Source organism: Phocoena phocoena, chromosome 2 (genome assembly GCF_963924675.1).
Source record: "Phocoena phocoena chromosome 2, mPhoPho1.1, whole genome shotgun sequence".
Lineage (NCBI taxonomy): Eukaryota > Metazoa > Chordata > Mammalia > Artiodactyla > Phocoenidae > Phocoena > Phocoena phocoena.
Genome location: NC_089220.1, coordinates 176642938 through 176665091, shown reverse-complemented (window position 1 = coordinate 176665091; position 22154 = coordinate 176642938). Strand labels below are relative to the sequence as shown.

General features: G+C 40.8%; 1 protein-coding gene across 2 annotated transcripts in view; it reads left to right on the top strand.

Annotated features, from left to right (window-relative positions):
• The window catches only part of WAC (WW domain containing adaptor with coiled-coil), an 83383-nt gene that overhangs the window by 41002 nt on the left and 20227 nt on the right, over positions 1-22154 (top strand). Inside the window, exons 4-7 of one of the 2 annotated variants that reach the window (XM_065871491.1) lie at positions 6196-6302; positions 12340-12455; positions 13439-13551; positions 17526-17834. In XM_065871491.1, coding sequence (XP_065727563.1) covers positions 6196-6302; positions 12340-12455; positions 13439-13551; positions 17526-17834 — 645 coding nt within the window. The remainder of the gene's footprint in view (positions 1-6195; positions 6303-12339; positions 12456-13438; positions 13552-17525; positions 17835-22154) is intronic. The other variant, XM_065871492.1, reaches the window with a different exon arrangement.

Genomic DNA, 22154 nt, shown 5'->3' with positions numbered 1-22154 from the left:
GCATCCTTGTGGCGCTGGTCCAAAGCTCTGTTGCCGGCTTCATCATGCTTCCTGTAACACCTTTCACTTCGTTTGGTTCCTTAGGAATGTGAGTTTATTCCTAGTCTTGCAGTAAAATATCTGTATCTCACTCTTGCCCCTCACTTCTTTTTTCTTTTTTTTTCCTTTTGTTTTGGCCACACCTCGTGGCTTCTGGGATCTCAGTTCCACGACCAGGGATAGAACCCGCGCCTTCAGCAGTGAAGGCACCGAGTCCTAACGACTGGACCGCCAGGGAAGGAAGTCCTCCTCACTTCTTTCTTAAGTTAACAGTTGTTAGTTCTGCGAAGTGTTCTAGATAAATCTGTTTCGTAGAATGTGGAGTCTAGTCCCCATTCAGAAAGCTCCCGTTTCTGAAAATGACTTTCCTCTTAACAGCTGATGCCGTTTTTCTCTTGATTATAAAGTCTTATGCTAGTGTGCCTTGATGCTTACGGTTTCTAATTGTTACGTCATGCCCTCTGAAAGCACTGAGAGTAGACCTGAAAACTATCCGATAACATCTCTCAGGCTGGTGGAAGACACGTCATTTCTTCAGAGGTTAAGAGCTTAATTAATTGGGTGCTTGTCAATTTTTTGAATTTTCATGGATATGAAGACTAACACTAAAGTGAATTCCTGTATCTTAACCTCATGAGAGATCAATAGATTTCATTTCTAATCAATCTTAGGCTTATAGAGTGCTCTCCCTATCATGTCTTCTAAGAAATCTTTTGTGTGGCACTTTAATCTCATAGACTTACATCTTGCTCAAGAACGTATGCAAATAAATGTCAGGGCATCTAACTCAGGCTTCTCAGTGAACTGCTCTGGGGATCATTTCAGTCAGTAATATCGGCCTTTTCTTCAACATTGCCAACATATTTATGGAAATTTCCGTGGAAATCTCAACTCGTAGTGTATATGGTGTTCTAGTAGTCCATATTACTGTTTCTTTTTTATTTGCATGCAGCTGTAGAGCTTGATTTAAAAAAAAAAAATTCATGAGTTACACCTGAAAAGTGCAGATTTTGCCATAGAGCAGAGATTTTCTTTAAAGTCTAATTTGGAGTATTGATTTTTCTTTGTAACTGAATGTGATGGGGTCCTCATACCACCCCCCAGGTTTGGTGATCCTCTTAAGAGGAGTCATAGGACCTTGATTAACATGGCTATGACTTACGAACCATGAAAGAATACAAAATGTAGTCGGCAAAGGGAAAAGGCATCTGGGGCAAAACCTGGAAGACACCAGGCGCAAAAAGCTTCTAAGAATCTTGCCCCAGTGGAGTCACACAAGCAGACGCTTCATTCCTCCAGCAGTGAATTGTGACAACACTGGTGAAATGTTGTCCACCAGGAAAGCTTATTAGAGATTTAGTACCCAAGGTTTTTATTGGATTTGGGTTCTTAGGTAGGCATCTCTGCCTCGTTTTCACCAGAAGTCTGGGTTCCCAGTAGGAAAGCAGGTGTTCAGCATAAAGCATATCGTCTGCACGACGGCTGAGCCGCAGTCAGCCACCCTTGGCAGTTACTGTTGTGGCAGCTCTTCCTCCTGAAGAGTCACTGTGCCAGCCAGGGACCAACTCTGCAAGCAGGCTTTTCTGAGGACCGCAGTCTCAGCTTCCGTGCTAACCTTCCCGTATGCGTGAGCTTATTCTTGACTGATTTCTTCTTTCAGTCGTGTTCATTCTTACAGTGTTTATTGAAGAATTCATTGACTACTGTAGTAAAAACAAGTTTAGGGTGTTTTACATAAATACATACCATCCAGCAAGATAAATTTAAAAGTAAGTAGATGATGAAGAAACTGTCAGGCATCTCAAGCAGTGGTCTTGCTGGGAAATTTCCTCTCTTGTATCAGCTACAATTTGCTGGGCACTTAACCCCCTTTTGTCTTTAGTCATATCACTCGCGTTTTTGGATGTGAATCTGCTTCTGGTTTCCCCAGTAAATTGGGTCCCATCCAAGATGAAATCCTGGTCATTGCCTTTGCTCTTGCCGTGCCGTGACTTCATTCTGAGCTCACAGTGCTTGTTCATTCTATTCTGTGTGCATCCCCTAACTTCCGTCTTTTTAAAAAAAATTTATTTAATTTATTTATTTTTGGCTGTGTTGGATCTTTGTCACTGCGCGCGGGCTTTCTCTAGTTGGCGGAGAGCGGGGGCTACTCTCTGTTGCCGTGCGTGGGCTTCTCATTGCGGAGCACGGGCTCTAGGTGCATAAGCTTCGGTAGCTGCGGCACGCGGGCTCAGTAGTTGTGGCACATGGGCTTAGTTGCTCCGCAGCATGTGGGATCCTCCCGGAGCAGGGATCGAACCCGTGTCCCCTGCATTGGCAGGTGGATTCTTAACCACGGCGCCACCAGGGAAGTCCCCATCTTTTTAATGGAAGAGACTTCTTGATCCACTTCTAAATTCCTTTTCCTCCTCATTTCTTTTTTTTAAGTTACAGTTGTTAGTTTTGCTAAGTGTTCTAGATAAATCTGTTTCATAGAATGTAAAATCTAGTCCCTATTAAAAAAGCCCCTGGCAGAAGACCTAAATAGACATTTCTCCAAAGAAGATATACATATTGCCCACAAACATATGAAAGAATGCTCAGCATCACTAATCATTAGAGAAATGCAAGTCAAAACTACAGTGAGAGGTATCACCTCACACCTGTCAGAAGGGCCATCATCAAAAAGTCTACGAACAGTAATTGCTGGAGAGGGTGTGGAGAAAAGGGAACCCTCGCACTGTTGGTGGGAATGTAAACTAACTGATACAGCCACTGTGGAGAACAGTATGGAGGTTCCTTAAGAAACTAAAAATAGAACTACCATGTGACCCAGCAATCCCACTACTGGCCATATACCCTGAGAAAACCATAATTCAAAAAGAGTCATGTACCACAATGTTCATTGCAGCTCTATTTACACTAGCCAGGACATGGAAGCAACCTAAGTGTCCATCGACAGATGAATGGATAAGGAAGATGTGGCACATATATACAGTGGAATATTACTCAGCCATGAAAAGAAACAAAATTGAGTTATTTGTAGTGAGGTGGATGGACCTACAGTCTTGTCATGCAGAGTGAAGTAAGTCAGAAAGAGAAAAACAAATACTGTATGCTAACACATATATATGGAATCTTAAAAAAAAAAAAAAAACATGGTTCTGAAGGACCTAGGGGCAGGACAGGAATAAAGATGCAGACGTAGAGAATGGACTTGAGGACACAGGGAGCGGGAAGGGTAAGCTGGGACGAAGTGAGAGAGTGGCATGGACATACATACACTACCAAATGTAAAATAGATAGCCAGTGGGAAGCAGCCACATAGCACAGCGAGATTAGCTCGGTGCTTTGTGACCACCTAGAGGGGTGGGATAGGGAGGGTGGGAGGGAGGGAGACGCAAGAGGGAAGAGATATGGGAACATATGTATATGTATAACTGATTCACTTTGTTATAAAGCAGAAACTAACACACCATTGTAGAGCAATTATACTCCCATAAAGATGTTAAAACAAACAAAAAAAAACCCTGTTTCTGAAAATTGGAATCCATGATCTCAAACCCTGCTGCTGCTTTATCAACTAAATTTACTGAGTATTCTAAACCCTTTGTTGTCATTTCAAACAACCTTCACAGCATCTTCACGAGGAGTAGATTCCCTCTCAAGAAACCACCTTCTTTGCTTATCCGTGAGAAGCAGTTCCTCATCCATTCAGGTTTTATCATGAGATTGCAGTAATTCAGTCACATCTTCAGCTCCACTTCTAGTTCTCTTGCTGTTTCCACCACGTCTGAAGTTCCTTCCTCCACCGAAGTCTTGAACCCCTCAAAGTCATCCGTGAGGGTCGGAATCAGCTTCTTCCAAACTCCTGTGAATGTTGATATTTTGACCTCTTACCGTGAATCATGAATGTTCTTAATGGCATCTAGAATGGTGAATCCTTTCCAGAGGGTTTTCAATTCACTTTACCTAGATCAGTCAGAGGACTCACTGTCTGTGGCAACTATAGCCTTATGAAATATATTTCTCAAAAAAGAACAGGAAGTTGAAGTGAGCCTTGATCCACGGGCTGCAGAATAGATGTTGTGTTAACAGGCATGGAAACAACACGAATCTTGTCCATCTCCATCAGAGTTCTTGGGTGACCAGGTGCCTTGTCAGTGAGCTGTAATATTTTGAAAGGAATCTTTTTTTCTTAGCAGTAGGTCTCAGCAGTGGGCTGAACATATTCAGTAAACCATGTTATAAACTGATGGGCTGTCATCCAGGCTTTGCTGTTCCATTTACAGAGCACAGGCAGAGTAGATAGATTTAGCATAGAGTTCTTAAGGGCCCTGGGATTTTCACATGGTAGATGAGCATTGGCTTCAACTTCAAGTCACCAGCTGCCTTAGCGCCTGAGAGAGTCAGCCTGTCCTTTGAAGCTTTGATGCCAGCCATTGACTTCTCTCTATGAAACAGAAGGCTCTTGCAGTCTACATTGGAAATCTGTTGAATGTAGGTACCTTCATGAATGATCTTAGCTAGATCTCCTGGGTGACTTGCTGCAGCTTCTACATCAGCACTTGTGGCTTCACCTTGCACTTTGACGTTATGGAGACCGTTTCTTTCCTTCAGCCTCATGAGCCAACCTCTGCTAGCTTCAGACTTTTCTCTGCAGCTTCCTCACCTCTCTCAGCCTTTGTAGAATTGAGGAGAGTTGGGGCCTTGCTCTGGACTAGGCTTTGGCCTAGGGGAATGTTGTGGCTGGTTTGATCTTCTGTCCAGCTCACTAAAACTTTCTCCACATGAGCAGTTAAGGCTGTTGCTCTTTCTTCCATGTGTTCACTGGAGCAGCACTTCTTATTCTCCTTCTAGAACTTTTCTCTCGCATTCACAGCTTGGCTAACTGTTTGGTGCAAGAGGCCCAGCTTGCTTCCCGTCTTGGCTTTCGAACAGCCTTCCTCACTGAGCTTCACCGTGTCTGGCTTTTCACTCAGAGAGAGAGACGTGTGACTCTTTCTGTCACTGAGCACTGAGAGGCCATTGCAGGGTTATTAACTGGCCTCATTTCAGCATTGCTGTGCTTCAGGGAAGAGCATGGCCCGAGGCGGGGCAGTGGAGGTGGTTGGTGGTGCTTCAGAACAGTTACAGTAGCAACTCAAAGGTCACTCACCACGGATTGCTGTAACAAATAGAGTAACACGAACAAGTTTGAAATACCGCGAGAATTACCAAACTGCGACACAGAGACGCGGGGTGAGCCAGTGCTGTTGGAAAAACGGCGCTGATAGATGTAAGGTTGCCGCAGACCTTCGATTTGTAAGAAACCCAGTAACTGAAGCGCAATAAAGCAAAGCCCAGTAAAACAGAGGTAGGCCTGTAGTTGTTCCTGTTGATTGAAATGGTTAATTCTCATTCCTTTCTTCTCATAACAGCTCTGGTTCTGACTGCTAATTAACTTCCAGGACCACTGGACCATCTAAAGTGCTCTTCCCACTTGCAGTTTTTGTTCATTGTCTTGTAGCCTCCATACCACTTGCTAGCTCATTTTTGGGTGTGGGGAGTTGAATTATGTTACCTTGATGCTGAAAAATAAATACATGGAATGAAATTGAAGGACTAACAATTAGATTTTTGTAGTGGACCTTTTTGTATCGTTAATCAAGTGTGGGTATTTATATCTTGGTTTTTCTTAAGACAGTAGAAACCATCATCCCCGATGGTCTCTGAGACGTGTAGATTATTCATAAAACTCATGAATTACTTTTAAGCAGTTTTTAGGAAGAGTTGGTCCTGTAGTGAGGAGATATGATGCCATCTTCATCATCTTGAAAGCAGGCACCTTTCCTGGAACTTAACTTTGTGAAAACTTCGTACTGTTTTAGTTGAAATTTGGCAAAACTTAAAAGAGCAAGTGTGGAAACTGTTTAAGAAGTTGAAAAATAATTGCAAAAACGTACTGGATAACTGTGACTTCTAGTTCTCTGTCAGTTGAATTTTTTTGCCTTTTTCTCTATGTACGTTGTGTCTTTATTCGAACTTTTATTTTATAAAAAGCTACAAGTTGCTAGAAATGATAAAAATGAGGTTTTGCAATGATGAGTTAGTGATATACAGTGATCTGTATTATGATAGAAACCAGTGCAAACATCAAATATGACTTATAATTCACTTTGCTTTTTATTTTTTAAGGGACCAGTTACTCTCCCCAAGAAAATTCACACAACCACAGTGCTCTTCATAGTTCAAATTCACATTCTTCTAATCCAAGCAGTAATCCAAGCAAAACTTCAGATGCAGTAAGTATATAAACATGCCCAATTTTGTGTTTTTGGAATATATTGCAAAAAAAATTGTTTTTAAATCAAAGTTGATCTTTTCTTAATGCACTTGAACTAATGAGCTGGCCTTATTATTCGAACTGAGCGTGGTCCAAATATGCCATCGTGGTGTTGTTTCACCAAGAAATAATATTGTTTGCATTCCTCTGTGGAGCAGAATTTACCGTTGTGATATTTGAGATACACAGAACTCTAGGTTGTGAAACTTGTGGCTTAACTTGAGCTGCTGCTTTTCATAATCTATAAACTTCTGTTAAAAAAAATTCTATAAATTTATTGAGTGTCTACTTGTATTACATACTCTACAAGACACTAGTGACATAGAGGTCCCTCTCCTGAAAGGCATGAAACCCAGTGAGGAATTGTAGGTATTTCTAAAAATGAAGTAATTGTTAATGAAGTTAACTATTACGCAGGTTGAACTTTTTAGAGTCAAGGTTCAAACAAAAGTTTTAATACATTCATTCAAAAATAAGGTTTCAATTTCCCAGGCATACGCTAGGTTGTTGATGTATAGAACTGAGAAAATGTAGCCCATCTTAAAGGATCTTTTGGACCTATGGTGGAGACTGAAAAGTAAACCATTAAAATGATGCATGTTAATGTTGCTGGGGAGCCCTCAAGAGGGGAGCTGCAGCCTGGATGAGGAAGGTGTGCTGGCCAACAGACTGACTTTAACCCACGCAGTGGAAGAGGTTGGAATTTGTGTAGCGTGAAAAGGAACAGCACCTACAAAGACGTAGAAGTATGAAATAACACCACATGTTTGCAGAACACGGATTTCGATGGTGTGGAAGAATGGCAGGGGCTCAGGTTACAGAGAGAAATGGGGCCGGATTACAAAGCATTCTCTGCCTTTCCAGGGAATATGAACTATATGTAAAGGCAGTGGAGAGCTACTAAAGGGTATAATCAGTGAAGTACCATGTTTGCAATTTTAAAAACGTGATAGGAAAATACATTATAGGAAGGAAGAACAACTAGAAGGCTGTAGAAGTGTAGGTTGAATCCAGCAGACATTGCCTTTGTTACTCAAGTGATCATCATACCTTAATCGGTATTGAAAACCCTTGGGTTTTTTTATTATTTGTCTCTTGTTGAATCAGTGTAGATAGTACATTTCCATAGAAAATCGAGACATGAGCGATGTTCATAAAAATTTTAGAGTAGTTTTTAGGGTCCAATTAGGAAAACAGGACTCATACCGGTTATTTTAGCATAGAGAATTTCAAATACAGGAAAGGAAAAGGAACATATAGTGATTACCCCTGATGGCTGGGAGCAAAAGGAGGAGGTTGGGGTTATCAGAACCCAGTTGCTCAGAGGAAGAGCCTTGCACAGTTGGTGATGGTACCTCTGCGAGGTACGACGAAGCTGGTTCTGATTCTGGGTTGAGAGCTGGAAAATGGAACCCGCTGCAGTGCAAGGCTTCTTCCTCCTGCCTTTCAGCCCTCCTCTAATGCCTGGTATTGGCAGAATCTAAGAGGAAGCCAGCTGGCTAAACAGAATGTAATTGGCGTTATCCCAGCCTTAGCATCACAGAATAGAGAAAGGGTGGTATCGAGACTGAGACGACAGCTTGATGAACCTTCACAGGTGCTATCATCACACTGCTTATGCTGAATCACTTTCACTAAGACATATACTCAGCATTTTGCAATGCGTATCTCTATTTTTGTGAAAAATGGCCCCATTAAATTAACAGGCTAGCACTAACCTAACGTTTCCTTTATTACTGACAATTTAGATTTGGTATTTGCTATTAGGACAGAGGCGGGCCATGTGGACATTGTTTTGGTGGAGAAAATTCCTTATTCAGGGAAAACCGTTTCTGATTATTTTGATTTTCAAGAAATGGATTGACATAATGAAATCAGAAAGAAGAAATAATGGGCATCAGATAAGTTTGAAAGATCCAAATTCTAAAGGGTGTCAGGGGACTGCGCTGTGTGAGTGGAAACTGAAGACGGATTAAATGTCATGTGTTTTCAGAATCAGGGTTCCCCTTTCTGTAGATTTCAACTCTGGGTATATAATTAACCTCAAGTAGTGGTCTTTTTCACCATAATGTACCCAGGGGGAATGACATTTTTGCAAACTATAATTTAATGTTACCTGAGAGCCTGGGTTTTGAACATCTCTGAAGGTTACTTGTAAACTGACTTTGTCCTAAAATCACTTCCAATGGAAGGTTTTTGAGTAGTAAAGTAAAACATAAGGTCACCTTTCATTAATACTTTCATAATGAAAGAAGAGATGAACGGAAGAATATCAGGTAACCCAGGTCAGCACATTATTTTAACCCAGGTTAAAGTACGGAATAGCTTTTTTTTAAAGTGGGTTTTTATTTTGTGCTTTCTGAGCTTTAAATATGTCTTTGAAAATCAGTAGCAGTATTATTTGGAGTTATGCACACAGATATGTGTTTGTATGGGTGATTTATATTTATCAAGTTAACTGTTGGAAGTCGAGTTGCAATTACCTGGTTTTTTAGTATGAAGATATTCACAGGTAGACCTCGTTGAATTTAAACATGTAGCCTGTTGAACGCCTCCTGCTTCCTAATGCAAATCATGGTAGGATTTACAGACATCATGTAGGCCGCCTTAGATTATGTTATGCATATTCCTGATTTTTTTTAAAGAGATCTCTTTATTCGGAAAATCTGTTTATTTAGGAAGAGAAATTTATTTCCCTTTAAAGACATTATAATTGGAATCTTCCCTTAAGTATCGTTTACCAATTTTGATTTGCTGGAGGTGCTTTAAATTCAGTCCTAGGTTACTTTGCATTTATACTCCAGCTCTCCCCTTGTTATGAATTAAATATCTTCTGTTACCAATTAAATATCTTCCGGAGGTTTTAAGTTGGAGGTTCTTCTTCAGATCTATTCTCTGTAACCAGTCTTGACTGAAGATATTCTACTTAACCATAGAACTCTTAGGACTCCATGAAATTCTTTGTTACAGTGAGTGCCATCTTTGATGTTATTTAATGAACTATTCTTTGTTAACAGTGCATAATTAAATTCCGAGATTAACACTTTATTTTCCATAGTTTAACTTTGAGAAGAAGTGGTGGAACTCTGTATTTTGGAGAGAGTAAATAGGGAGATGCTTTTTTATTTAAGAAGAGAAAAGCAGTGTTGATATAAGTTCTAAAAGTCATTTTGAACTGAAGAGTAGACGGGTGCTACGGGAACTATTGAGTGCCATTCTTAGAGAGCAGCCATTCATGCTTCGTAGTCTCAGGGCCTCTATATTCATGAAAATTGAGAGCTTCTGTTTATGTGGACTCCGTCATGAGTAACCATATTAAAAATTAAAATTGATAAATTTGAAAGATAATTTAAAAATTGTAAAGCTATTACATGTCAACACATGTAATATATTTTTTTGAAAAATAACTTTCTATTTCTTTGAAAAATAGACGTTGAGCATCTCTTTAAATGCCTGAGTAGGGAGAAGAAACATAGGATTTCATAGTTGTTCTACCTTCAGTCTTTTGTGATATCAGATCTCCCATAAAGCCTCTGAGAAAACTCCCCTGTGTTCTTGTGATAGAATGAGGAGGAAAAAGACAAAATTATCTGAGTATTACTTATGAAACTATTTATGAAAATAGTTGTGATTTTGTGAATGATCTCGGGGTCCCTCAAGGGTTCCTGGGCAGCACTTGGCAACTACAGCAAGCCTAATTTAGAAAACTTGAAATGTTCGCAAAACTTTTGTTTAATTCTTAATTTTAGATACCTTTTTTTAATCAAGGAACTTGAGAATCTAATATATAACATGATGACTATAGTTGGTGACACTGTATTGTGTAACGGAAATTTGCTAAGAGAGTAGAGCGTCAGTGTTCTAACCAAAAGAAGTGCCTGTGAGTGAGGTGACGAGACAGACGTGATCATTAACTAGACGAGCAGACCCTTTCCCAGTGAACGTGGGTGTCAGATCGTCACTGTGTGCGCTTTAAATGTCTTACAATTTTATTTGTCGGTTATACCTTAGTAAGGCTGAAAAAAATACAACGGGGGGGGGGGGCAGGGAATTTAACACCTCCTGTTGCATATCAGCATTTAAAAACATCACCCTGTTACTTAAAGGTTTTTTCCTTAACCTTTTTTTGAGGATAGAAGTAGGGTGGAGAAGATGAGCTTAAGTTACTAGTACGTGATTGCAGTGCTATACCTGGAGCACATTCTGTTAAGTAAGACATTAACTCGTACTAACCTAGGGTTTGGTGAACCCATGCTCTTCAAGGTTCTGGTCTGTGAACTTTGAACCGTCCTGGAGGTTGTGCCAGAGTGCAAGTTAACTGCCATCAAACACACTGCCTAGCTGAGCGGTGGCAGTGTCTGTCCCGGAAGCGGGCCTTTGGCTCGGGAAGCAGTGTGTCGGCGTGCGCTGTGCCGCGGGCTCCTCTTCTCTCCAGACGGGCCACAGCCGGCACAGGCACCGCTGTGAGGGGCGCGGGCTTAGACCCTCTGCTCCACTCTGGTGGCCTCTGTTCCCCTGCCTCAAATCTCCTTCTGCCTCTCCAGACCAAACTAGTAACCCCACGTGGCCACTTGCCCAAACCAAATCTTGCAGATACCTCCGTAGAGGGGCTCAGCCGGCGTATACCAATGTAGGTGTAGGGAGTGGTAGGTGGTGGAAAAGAGCCTTTGAATTCCGCCTTCTGTGGTTGGGTTTCCTGCAGCCTGGCAAAGCCTCCTGGGAGCTAGAGGGCTTGAGAGTTCACTCTCCACTGGTCTTTAGAGGTTTGGAAGCACAGGGCTGATTTCCAGCAGCTTCATGATTTTGAGACACCAGCCTGAGAGCATAATCTGCATCGTTTCTTCAACTGTCCTCAGAATTCTTACGACATTTCCAAAATTGGTATTGACTTAGTGGAAATAATAGATGTCCAGAAACCTGAGTTTTGCTCCTTTCTTCTGCCACTGATTACTTTTGTGACCTGTGGACAGCGTGTAAGTTCTTTCAGCTTGTTCCTATGTGGTAGATTAAAGAAAGCTGGGTAGGCAGTACATAAGAGTCCCTTTCCTTAAGCTTTAAAATAGTGTTCCTCTGCTCTGTGGTGAGCCCAGAAGAAGGTTGGGCTGCCAGAGTATAACCTTATTTCATTTTAGCCTCAAAGCTCCTTTGAAAACAGTTAAATTCGTGGACAAGTGTACTTGGGCCTCTACCAGATTTCCTGGGGCTGCTGCAGGCACTTAAACATTACTTTTGTTGAGATTGATTCCGTGAGAACTGGGCCTTTCAGATATTTCTTACTTCATTGTAATTTTACAGGGCCTGTGAAATTGCTAGCAAGAGACTGTATCTGAGAACTTTCGGAAGACAGACCAGTTTTAGTTATGGGAAAATGAGCGACGCTGCCGACCCTATATACTGTGTGAGACAAGGTTTAGTTGATACTTGACCCATCTCATGGTTTTGAAGTTGAAACAAATCCGTAGCTTTTAATTAGCTTTGTGTTTACATTAAAGATTTTGTGTGTGTGCTTTTTTCCCACTGAGTAACAGTGAATACAGGCAGGCTGTCTCTGTCACACTATTCGTGATTACTTTTGTGCCTTAGAGTGTTTAGAACTGATGTACTCTCATGCCATCAGATCAGTCAGTTGAGAGTGGCTTCTCCATGTGACTAGATTTCAGCAATTAAAACTGTGGTAATGGGGGGCTTTGTAATGCTTTTCTGAAGTCACTATGATGTTAGTTTCGTGTCATTCTTCCTGTGCCTACTGAACCTGCTAGTCTGTTTAATTTGATATTTTACAGAGTTTTCCATTGTTCCCCTTGAAGGTTTTCATAGACTAGGGTCTCCTAAGATATGTATGCAGATAATTACATCTTAGACATCTTAGATCAGGGACTTTCATCTCAAGTCTTTTTCCATATGTATGCCTTGAAAACCATTGACACTCTTGATATTTCATACCAAGTGATTAAATTGTATTAACGTGTTCTAATTTTCTAAAATGTGTTTTTAAGCCTTATGATTCTGCCGATGACTGGTCTGAGCATATTAGCTCTTCTGGGAAAAAATACTACTACAACTGTCGAACAGAAGTTTCACAGTGGGAGAAACCAAAGGAGTGGCTTGAAAGGTATTTGCTCATTTAAGTGAACCGTATCTCTCACTGTTGATCCCGCCGGCGAGCGTCTTGGTGCTAATCGTTCTGAGCTTAGGCTTCTTAGTGTGACGCTCGTCACTCCTTGACTGCAGTGGCTGGCCCATCGTCTGTGTTTTCCATAATTTCTCTTTACCTTAAAAAGCAAAACCAAAAAAACTAGGACAGACGAGCAGCTGTCCACAAGGGCCTTGTGAACAGTCAGTGTATTTATGTAATTTAAAAATTTATATTAATCTGTTATCTATCATACATCTTCCCTATAATTTGTATTAGAAAACTTTATCATTCTTGTAGGACAATAATATGTTTCCTTCATATATGTAGAATTTTCATTACAGAGATTTGGTTGTAGGGTTAATGGCATGTGAGTAGTTGGTATAATATTGCCATCAGTGAGAAGCATTAATGTTGTTTGCTGTGTCCCGTGTCCACACCAGTTGAGGGAGAAGCATTAATGTTGTTTGCTGTGTCCCGTGTCCACACCAGTTGAGTGAGAAGCATTAATGTTGTTTGCTGTGTCCCACGTCCACACCAGTTGAGTGAGAAGCATTAATGTTGTCTGCTGTGTCCCGTGTCCACACCAGTTGAGTGAGAAGCATTAACGTTGTGTGCTATGTCCCGTGTCCACACCAGTTGAGGGAGAAGCATTAACGTTGTCTGCTATGTCCCGTGTCCACGCCAGTTGAGTGAGAAGCATTAATGTTGTCTGCTATGTCCCGTGTCCACACCAGTTGAGGGAGAAGCATTAATGTTGTCTGCTGTGTCCCGTGTCCACACCAGTTGAGGGAGAAGCATTAATGTTGTCTGCTGTGTCCCGTGTCCACACCAGTTGAATGATATTACTGCCTTGTTCTTTTATGTTCCACGTACAGTTTCATTGAGCATTTGACCAGAAGTGTTAAATGTAGATTCATTGTATGTCTTGTAATTTTTGTGGGTGTATCTTTTATTTTTAGAGAGCAGAGACAAAAAGAAGCAAACAAGATGGCAGTTAATAGCTTCCCAAAAGATAGGGATTACAGAAGAGAGGTGATGCAAGCAACAGCCACTAGTGGGTTTGCCAGTGGAAGTAAGTATTAATTTCTTTCTCTGAACCAATAGAATGTTTGATTCATTCCTGTAGTTTGTTTACTTTACAGATTTATGTGCATAGCCGTTTATATAGGTAAACTAAAAGAAATAGAAACATAAAAGGTTTTCTGTGTTGGGTCTGTCCTCGTAACGTGCATCATTTTGTTCTTGAAACGGTGCACGTGGAGGTGTCCATCACTCCCCCGTGATGGCTCTAATGCCGTTGAGTTGGTGAAGAAGTAAGATTTCATGCTGTGGATTGACAAGAGACCCCACCCCCATTTACACTGGTCACTGAGAGACCCGCTGGGTTTCAGTCCAGTAACTGAACGATAGCTGCACACAGAGAGTGACGTGAAGTGACTGTCTTCGTCTGTGTCATCAGCGAGAAGCTTGTTCATCCTTGTATATGGAAATGGGTTTCACCACGATTGTAGATCTGTGTGCCGTCTCCATACTATGGGCACCTTCAGGTTCTTTTGAGGTCAGATTTTGTCCGAGTTGGACAATATGGGTAACATACATTTATTTTTAAGTTCAAATAAAATTTGAATTTGAAGATTTCACTAAATATATTCTATTCCCAGTGGCTTGTCTTGCCCAGAATAAAATTTAAATGCCACATAGAATTCTTAGGCTCTTCATCAAATTTTGAAGTTTTGAGAATTTTTAGATGTGTTTTGGGAATTCTTAGACTTAAGCGTTTGCGTTCTCCTTCTGTAACTCAAGACAAAAAGTAGGGTTATATTTGGTCCCAGTGGGGGATATTGAATGTTTGATGGGAGAAATTACTTAAGATGAAACAAATAATATAGTTCTGTAGGGCTGAATGTTTAAAGTATGTTCCCTGGAACATTTAACTTTTTATATTAGTGAAATTGTGCTTAATTCTTAGAAAATAACAATGGTTTAAAGCACTGAAGTTAGGGAATTTAAGAATATTGTATATTGAGACAGAAGACCTGGGTTGTAATCCCATTTCACTTAATATCTCCAGTAACTGACTTTCCGGCAAATAACTAAAAATGAGAGGTTTTCCTTTTTTCCAGGCTAAAAAAAATATAGTGCCCAGCTTGTGGTCCTCCTGAACAAATTGTGGGCGTCCAGGAAGACTCGCTAGATGAGTGTAAAAATAACGTTTTTTAGTTACTGGGCCAGGCCTCTCCACGTAGTGGCTGATGGTTCCCAGAGAAGAAAAGATCACAGCCTAGTATGTTTGTTCTTTCCAAAATTACCTAGTCACTTGTCCTCTCCTGGGGTAATTAGAGGTCTGATAGAAAAGTTGGTGGAAGTGAAAATAATACTTTTGGCTGCTTAATAAAGATCTTTAAGGAAATAAAATCCGAATTGTGGTTTCAAATTATCTGTGTGCATCTTTTTCTTTCAAAAGGGAAACAGTTTTTTCTTCTTTAAGATTTCAGAAGTTAGGCATGTTTGTTATTAAAAGTAGAGAGAGGGAAAGTATTTTAATCTCATGACTCAGGAACGCTTGGAGACATACACTTTTTTCTAGCTGCATGTGAAAGTATATAAAAACTACATATGCATGTATTTTACACCAAAAATAGGATTGTATGTTACTGTTCTTAACCTGTTTCTTCTGTTCAATAATGTTTCAAGGATATGGAACTTCTCTGGCGATCCAGTGGTTAAGACTCTTGTGCTTCTACTGCACGGAGCGCGGGTTCGATCCCTGGTTGAGGAACTAAGATCCCGCGTGCCGCGCGGCGCGGCCAAAAAAAAATTAAGGAGAAAATGTTTTCCAAGGATTTGTTTCCTTTTGCCATTTTATAGTTCAACGTATGTTAACTGCATGGTGTTCCGGTTTTGGACGTGCCCCCCTTCATAAATAATCCTCTCTCCGTGGATACCCGCGTGGTTTTCAGCTTCTTCCTGCAGTAAACGATGCTGTTGTTCATATTTCTGCCCACTTCCCTGATTACTTCCTTAGCTCAATTCCTGGAAGTGCAGATGAGGAGTCGGTGGGTCTTCGTGCTGAAATGGACTCCCTTATCACACTTCTTGAGTTTTAAGTAGTGTTTGAGAAAGGGCTGCGTCTGTATTGCTGCTTTTTCAGTTGCTCAGCTGACTGTACTTGGCGTGATGGTAATAATGGTCCTAGGCACTGAAGTGCTTGACTTTGTCTATCCAAGAAATGCTGGCAGTGTCCCATATGTCTGGTACGTTGGTGTTCATGTAGGGTAGGGCCTAAAGCTCTGTTGTCCCCAGCAGCCAGCTAAAGAGGTGTGCGTGTGGTGGAGGGGACCGGGAGGGTTGGGAACATTTCCTACGTAAAGAGGTAAAGGTAGGAAAAAAGATGCTTCAAGAGCGTTTTTGTGTTTCGGGAGTTTTGGCAATGTAGCAAATAATACCCACAGTTTGACAGTGAAGTTGTAGGGGTGAAATTTTAAATTTGGTATTACTGCTGCTGTAATTGTACTGGTGTAGTTGTATTGTTGATTACTTTTATCACCTTTAATCGGTGCCTCACAGACTGATTGCTCTGTGGTTAGAGAAACTTTAACTTGGGTTCTTCAGCAGTGGCACGGATGGCGCTTGGGGTCAGGGAATGCGTATGGATTCTGTCCTGTGTTGTAGGATGTAGAGCGTTACACCTGGCCTCTCCGTGCCAGCCCCAGTAGCACACCTCTCCTCGCCCAGTGGTGGCACCGAGAAGTGTCTGCAGATGTTTGCTGAGTGTTCTTGTCGTGGGGCTGTGCGGATGGATGGAGTCTCTGGTGAACGGCGTCGCGTCTCGAGCCGTAAGCAGGAGAAAGCTGTTGGCGCCATAGCGCCCTCGTGTGCTGTAATGCTCTGCAGTGTCTCTGCTGCAGGTGTGCGTTGACAACTTGAAAACTGCTTTGCGGTTTAAGCCTACTTCCTTCTTTGTGCTGTCATGCTCTCTAGACTTGGAGGAACCATGAACTGGAAAAAACGACGCAGTATTCAACAGGGAGGGCATCCTTTGGTAATATCATTACATATCATGTGCTTGAATCTTAAGGTGTTTTTCTCCTTGGAAGTTGCTTTAATCCTTCAGTTACTGACGAGACTTGTAATTTAGGCTGGAGGTTTTTTTGACAGATACAAATTTTGTTGCCGTGATTGTTGAAATTTTCCTTCTTTTGTACTCTTTTTGCGGAAGCAGAAGTACTTTTGAGTTTAAAATATTTTTGTGGCTTTAAATTGGAAGAGGATCTGTTCTTAACATGACTGATAATACCAAGTATATTTTTCTGACTTTGCTGCAGATGTAGGGCTCCTGTTGTCAGATAGCATTATCTATAACTTGATTTTATAACTAACTCTGGTATTTGTTAGCATCATTAAAAATATGAATTGATTTAGTTACCGAATGCAGAGTTCTTTATAAAATTCAGCCATCCCAAAATGAGGTCATCTAAGCCCTAGTACCAGCTACTTTAGAGCCCACTAATCAACCACTTCAGTATTCAGAAAAATCAGGCTAACAACAAAGTAGTATTCCTTTGTAGTTGAACCACTGTGGATAATTCAGTCAATTATTAGAACCAAGGTCCGTATTTTAAAAGAATGGACCGTTTACCTTTTCTATTTTAAAAATATTTTTTGTTATTTGAGTAAAAAATGTTATACCTCTCCATACATTTTGATCTTTTAAAACATCAATGTTTTGATGTTTTAAACAAAACAGCTCATGTTTTGTTTGAGCTTATGGTGTGGCTCTAAAGAGTCCCCAAACTAGCAGCCCGCTTGAAATCTCAGCGTAGATGAAGCACTTACAGTTGAGCTAAAATTCCTCTTTCAGTATTTGAATATCCATATGCTCGTGGTAAAACTGCAGACGCTAACTGGGCTCGCAGTTTTATAGAAAGATGTTAAATACAGGTATGTTGCTAAATTAGCTGATGTTAAAGACAGGATTCTAACGTAATCTTTTTTCTTCCCCTTCCGTCATTTCCAACATCTCTTTTTCCGAACTCTGAACTAAAGTGGAAGACAAGCATTCCAGTGATGCCAGTAGTTTGCTCCCACAGAATATTTTGTCTCAGACAAGCAGACACAATGACAGAGACTACAGACTGCCAAGAGCAGAGACTCACAGTAGTTCTACGCCAGTACAGCACCCCATCAAACCAGTGGTTCATCCAACTGCTGCCCCAAGCACTGTTCCTTCTAGTCCATTTACGCTACAGTCTGATCACCAGCCAAAGAAATCATTTGATGCTAATGGAGCATCTACTTTATCAAAACTGCCTACACCCACATCTTCTGTCCCTGCACAGAAAACAGAGAGAAAAGGTATGCCATTATTACTAGATGCTGCACGTTGAACTATAGTTTCTTGAGTTTCTGATTATATTACATTATTTCCGTTAGCTAAATAAGACGCTTAATTATGAATTCTTTTAAAAAGTCTTCTAGAATGTTACTGCATAGATTTAGATCTAGAGTTAGCCATATTTAGCTTTTTTCTTTTTCTTTTTAATTATGAAGCCTCAGAACTGTTTTTTGCCTTTGACACTTTGAAGTCAAGTGCTTAATTTATAACAGTTAGTAATGGATAAAATAACTTTTCACAGCTAAATGACTGTCCCATCATACTTGTATAAAGTAATTTTTGGTTTTTGTGATAATTGTCTTCATGATGTAGTTTAGAAATTGTCTCAATTTTCTATTAAAATTTAATATGAATAGAGACATTTAAAAACTTGTCATTTCCGCACACATGCAACTATTGGTTTCAGTTTGTGAATTAGAAAACTGAGTTGTGGGCCATAAGATAAGGAGTCTTAATGTCTGAATTATGAGTTAAGTCTGAAGAGTAGAAGTTGAACTTTGCAACCCAAATTGTGTTTATCTGACTCGGTGCTAGTAACCGTAGAAGGTTCAGAAAAACTGTGGCAACCACCACTTGGGGGGCGATGCATAATGGAAGAAGCAGGGTGATGGGATAAGCCTATTTCATAGACCAGCCGCAGTCCCAGACTTAACCCAGTTTTAAGGAACTAAGGAAATTTGAAAAGCATTAAGTAAATAAATCACCTTGGGTAGACCCCTTAGCAGATGAATTAGCACATTAGCATCAGTAAATGTTGAGGAATTTTTATGTCCTTTGGGTTTAGAAGATGCTATGTGGACCTAATGAGTCTTTAAGCTTCTACTCTGTTGTCAGACTCATTATTTCACACTGATTTGATGTGTTGACAAAGGATTTAAGGAATTGGGTTTCTTTTGCTTCTAGTTTGCTCTCCTTTTATGTACGTAGTTTGAATTTCCCCCGTGGCAGTTGTTACACATTACGAAACATACTTTCATCATAGAGTGCATCATACATAAACAGGTTACTCCAAATGTTGTCAGATTCCCCAAAGATGGCTTGTACCAAAATTCATATGTACAAGTCATATTTGCCCTGATGCAGAATTAAATTTACAAGAGAATTCCTGAGAGAGAATCTGAATTAACGCATTAATTGTTAGTGTGGTAATACTTTCTAAAGGGTGTTTGGGTTTTTCAGTTTTGCCGCTTTTAGTTTGGTTACAGAAAAAGTTTATTTAAAAAACATTTCTCAGTTTGAAAAAACGACCTTTGGCCTTCAAAAAGGTCTTTGGTCTTTCTCCCACTTTACCTGTTGTTAGCTCTCACCTCCTCTTTGGAGAGTTTTTCTTCCCTGACTTCTGGGACGCTGCGCTCCTCAGCTTCCTGCCCTCTCCTCTTCTTGCTCCTGAAATAGCATCAGAGCTCAGTCTTCACTGTGGTTTGTTCTTTTTTTTTTTTTTTTTTTGCGGTACACAGACCTCTCACTGCTGTGGCCTCTCCCGTTGCGGAGCACAGGCTCCGGACACGCAGGCTCAGCGGCCATGGCTCACGGGCCCAGCCGCTCCGCAGCATGTGGGATCTTCCCGGACCGGGGCGCGAACCCGCATCCCCTGCATCGGCAGGCGGACTCCCAACCACTGCGCCACCAGGGAAGCCCTTGTTCTTTTTTCCTGCCCAACATGTCCTCTTTTGCTGGGTAGCAATTCTCGTGACTACCTTGTCTACATAAGTGACTCCCAAATCTTTATTTCTAACTCACACACGTCTGCTTCCTTCTCCAAGCAGTTGGTATTTGTTAACATCTCCCCAGAATATAGTGTGTCCCAAATGCCTCCCTTTTCCCACAGTTTCTAGGTTCTCAGTGACAACACTATCCTCCCAACCATTCCATGTTCTTCAACATTCATTCATCCATCAGCAAGTCTTGGATTCTTCCTCCTGTGTCTTATTGGTGTGTATTGTTTCTCTCTCTTGTTATTGCCAGTGCCATTATTGAGCCTCAGGTCATTGCTCTTGAAGTAACCTTCTGATAACTGCTGTGCTTCCTTCTACCCACTCTGTCCACTTCCAGTGACATCATTATAAAATTTAGATTGGATTGTGTTATTTCCTTGCTTAAAATTTTCTAATGGTTTTATCCAAAGGGAAAGTCCATACTTCTCAGTAAGATGATAGCAAGTCCTTGACAGTCTGGTTGCAGCCTGTCTTACTAGCTTGATCTCCAGTATTTCACTCTTAAACATTCCCTGTATAATTCATCTGCTGCAAACTTGTACAGTTTTTTAGATCGTGTTACGCTCTTTCATGTTTTGATCCTTTGCTGAAAAGGACGTATTCTTCCCTCCATTTCCATTCTGTTGGACTCAGTTCCTTCTCTAAGGGCCAGCGGTGGTGTCCTTGGGTTCTCAGTGTCAGTTAACCTCTCAAACACTTTGTTATTCTGTTACTGCACTCACCACTTTATGATTTTAGTTCCTTCAATTAGACTATCCTGTGTAGGGTCAGACGTTATGATTTATTGCATTTTGTACTTTTTTCACTCCCTAACCTCTCCCTCGAAGCTTCAAGCACCATTCCTGACAAACTTAACGTAATTAAAGATTAACTGTGTACCAGGTTTGGTGCTAAATGTTTTGTACATATTTTAGGTTATTCCTTAAAACAGCATTGTGAGGGAAAGAATTGTCTTCTTAGATATGAAGAGCCTGCACATGGCTGAAGTTGAAACATATGGTGTAAGACGTGCTTCTCCAAAGTCCACGTTCTTTCCATAAAACTGTGCGTAATGAAAGACATCACCAGTCTATATTAGTTTGGACTCCAGTAATTCAAAACTCCTCACAAATCTTAGGTGATTCATGTTTAAATTCTACAAAGTGTGTTTGCTGATCACAAACTTACTTTAAACTTACAGGAAGAAACTTGATTACCTTGGAATTGCCTAGGTGTGGTGTATAGGGAAAATAGTACAGTCTTACTAAGTATTTCCCCTTGCATGTGAATTGAAGACAGTACTGTTTCCTTAAATAAATTGTACAACAATTTGGATCTTTTCAGATTGTTTTCCAGTTAGTCTAAGTTTGTGAAAGGTCCATTAATTTGCAGTATATTTTTTTCCTCAGTGGAGACATCCATGTTATTTAAGTTAAGCTTCCTATTGACTGTTCTCATCAACATGGTGATTTCCTTGTTTGGATTTTCCTTAACAAATAATTTATATTCAGAGGTTGATGGTTCAAATAAGATAGGTCTCTTGATCTTAAGTGCTACTAGTATAGCTAAGCTGTATTTAAGGATGACAGCAATAGAACGCTCGGAACTTTGTCCTAGCCACTGCTGTATCCTTAGTACTTGACAGGTAATAGGCAGTCAGTTCAGTATTTGTGGTATATGGATAAATAACTGAAAGAATGGTAATGCATGTGTTCAGAGTTGGGGAAGCACCTACATTGGTCATGGTTTAAAAAACGTATTTGGAGCAAAAGAAGAGTGTTACATGTGTTGTGCGTCTAATTAAAGAAATAGATTTGGATCTGTTTAATGCCGGTGTGTCTTTCGATAAAAGGAACTGTGCTTGCTTGAGGGACAGAAGTGTGGAGGAGCTGTGAAGCTCTTCAGTTCTGCAGAGAATAATCCTAGTGTTAGGTAGGGTGAAACAAGGGCATCAGGTACCTCCTTTTAGGTTTATATCTGTTTCTTATGGTAACATTTGAACATCTCTTGGCAAGACTCCTTTATTGGACAGCCATATAACAAAGTACAGAGAAACTCTGATGTGCTTAAAAAAAAAAAAAAAAAGTCTAAAACCGAATTTTATAGGCTTGCAACCCATTGACCATTCTAAACTGGTCCTGACCCCAGCCTCTTGCAGATTTGTGAAATGACAAAATAGGCAGGAGACGTGGGTCCTTGTTTTTTTTTTTTTTTTTTTTTTTTGCGGTACGCGGGCCTCTCTCTGTTGTGGCCTCTCCCGCTGCGGAGCACAGGCTCCAGACGCGCAGGCTCAGCGGCCATGGCTTACGGGCCCAGCCGCTCCGCAGCATGTGGGACCCTCCCGGACCGGGGCACGAACCCGCGTCCCCTGCATCGGCAGGCGGACTCCCAACCACTGCGCCACCAGGGAAGCCCGGGTCCTTGTTTTTTAATTTCGCCAAATAAGTGCCAGGGTCAGAAGAGTTTAATGACTTTTAAGTTCCTTATTTAATAATTTAGAGTTACGGTTTATTAACAGAGATAAGTTTGAAAAGTAAACAGAGCAGCCACAGAAGGAGACCTATTCAGTGACCTCAAGGCAGCTCT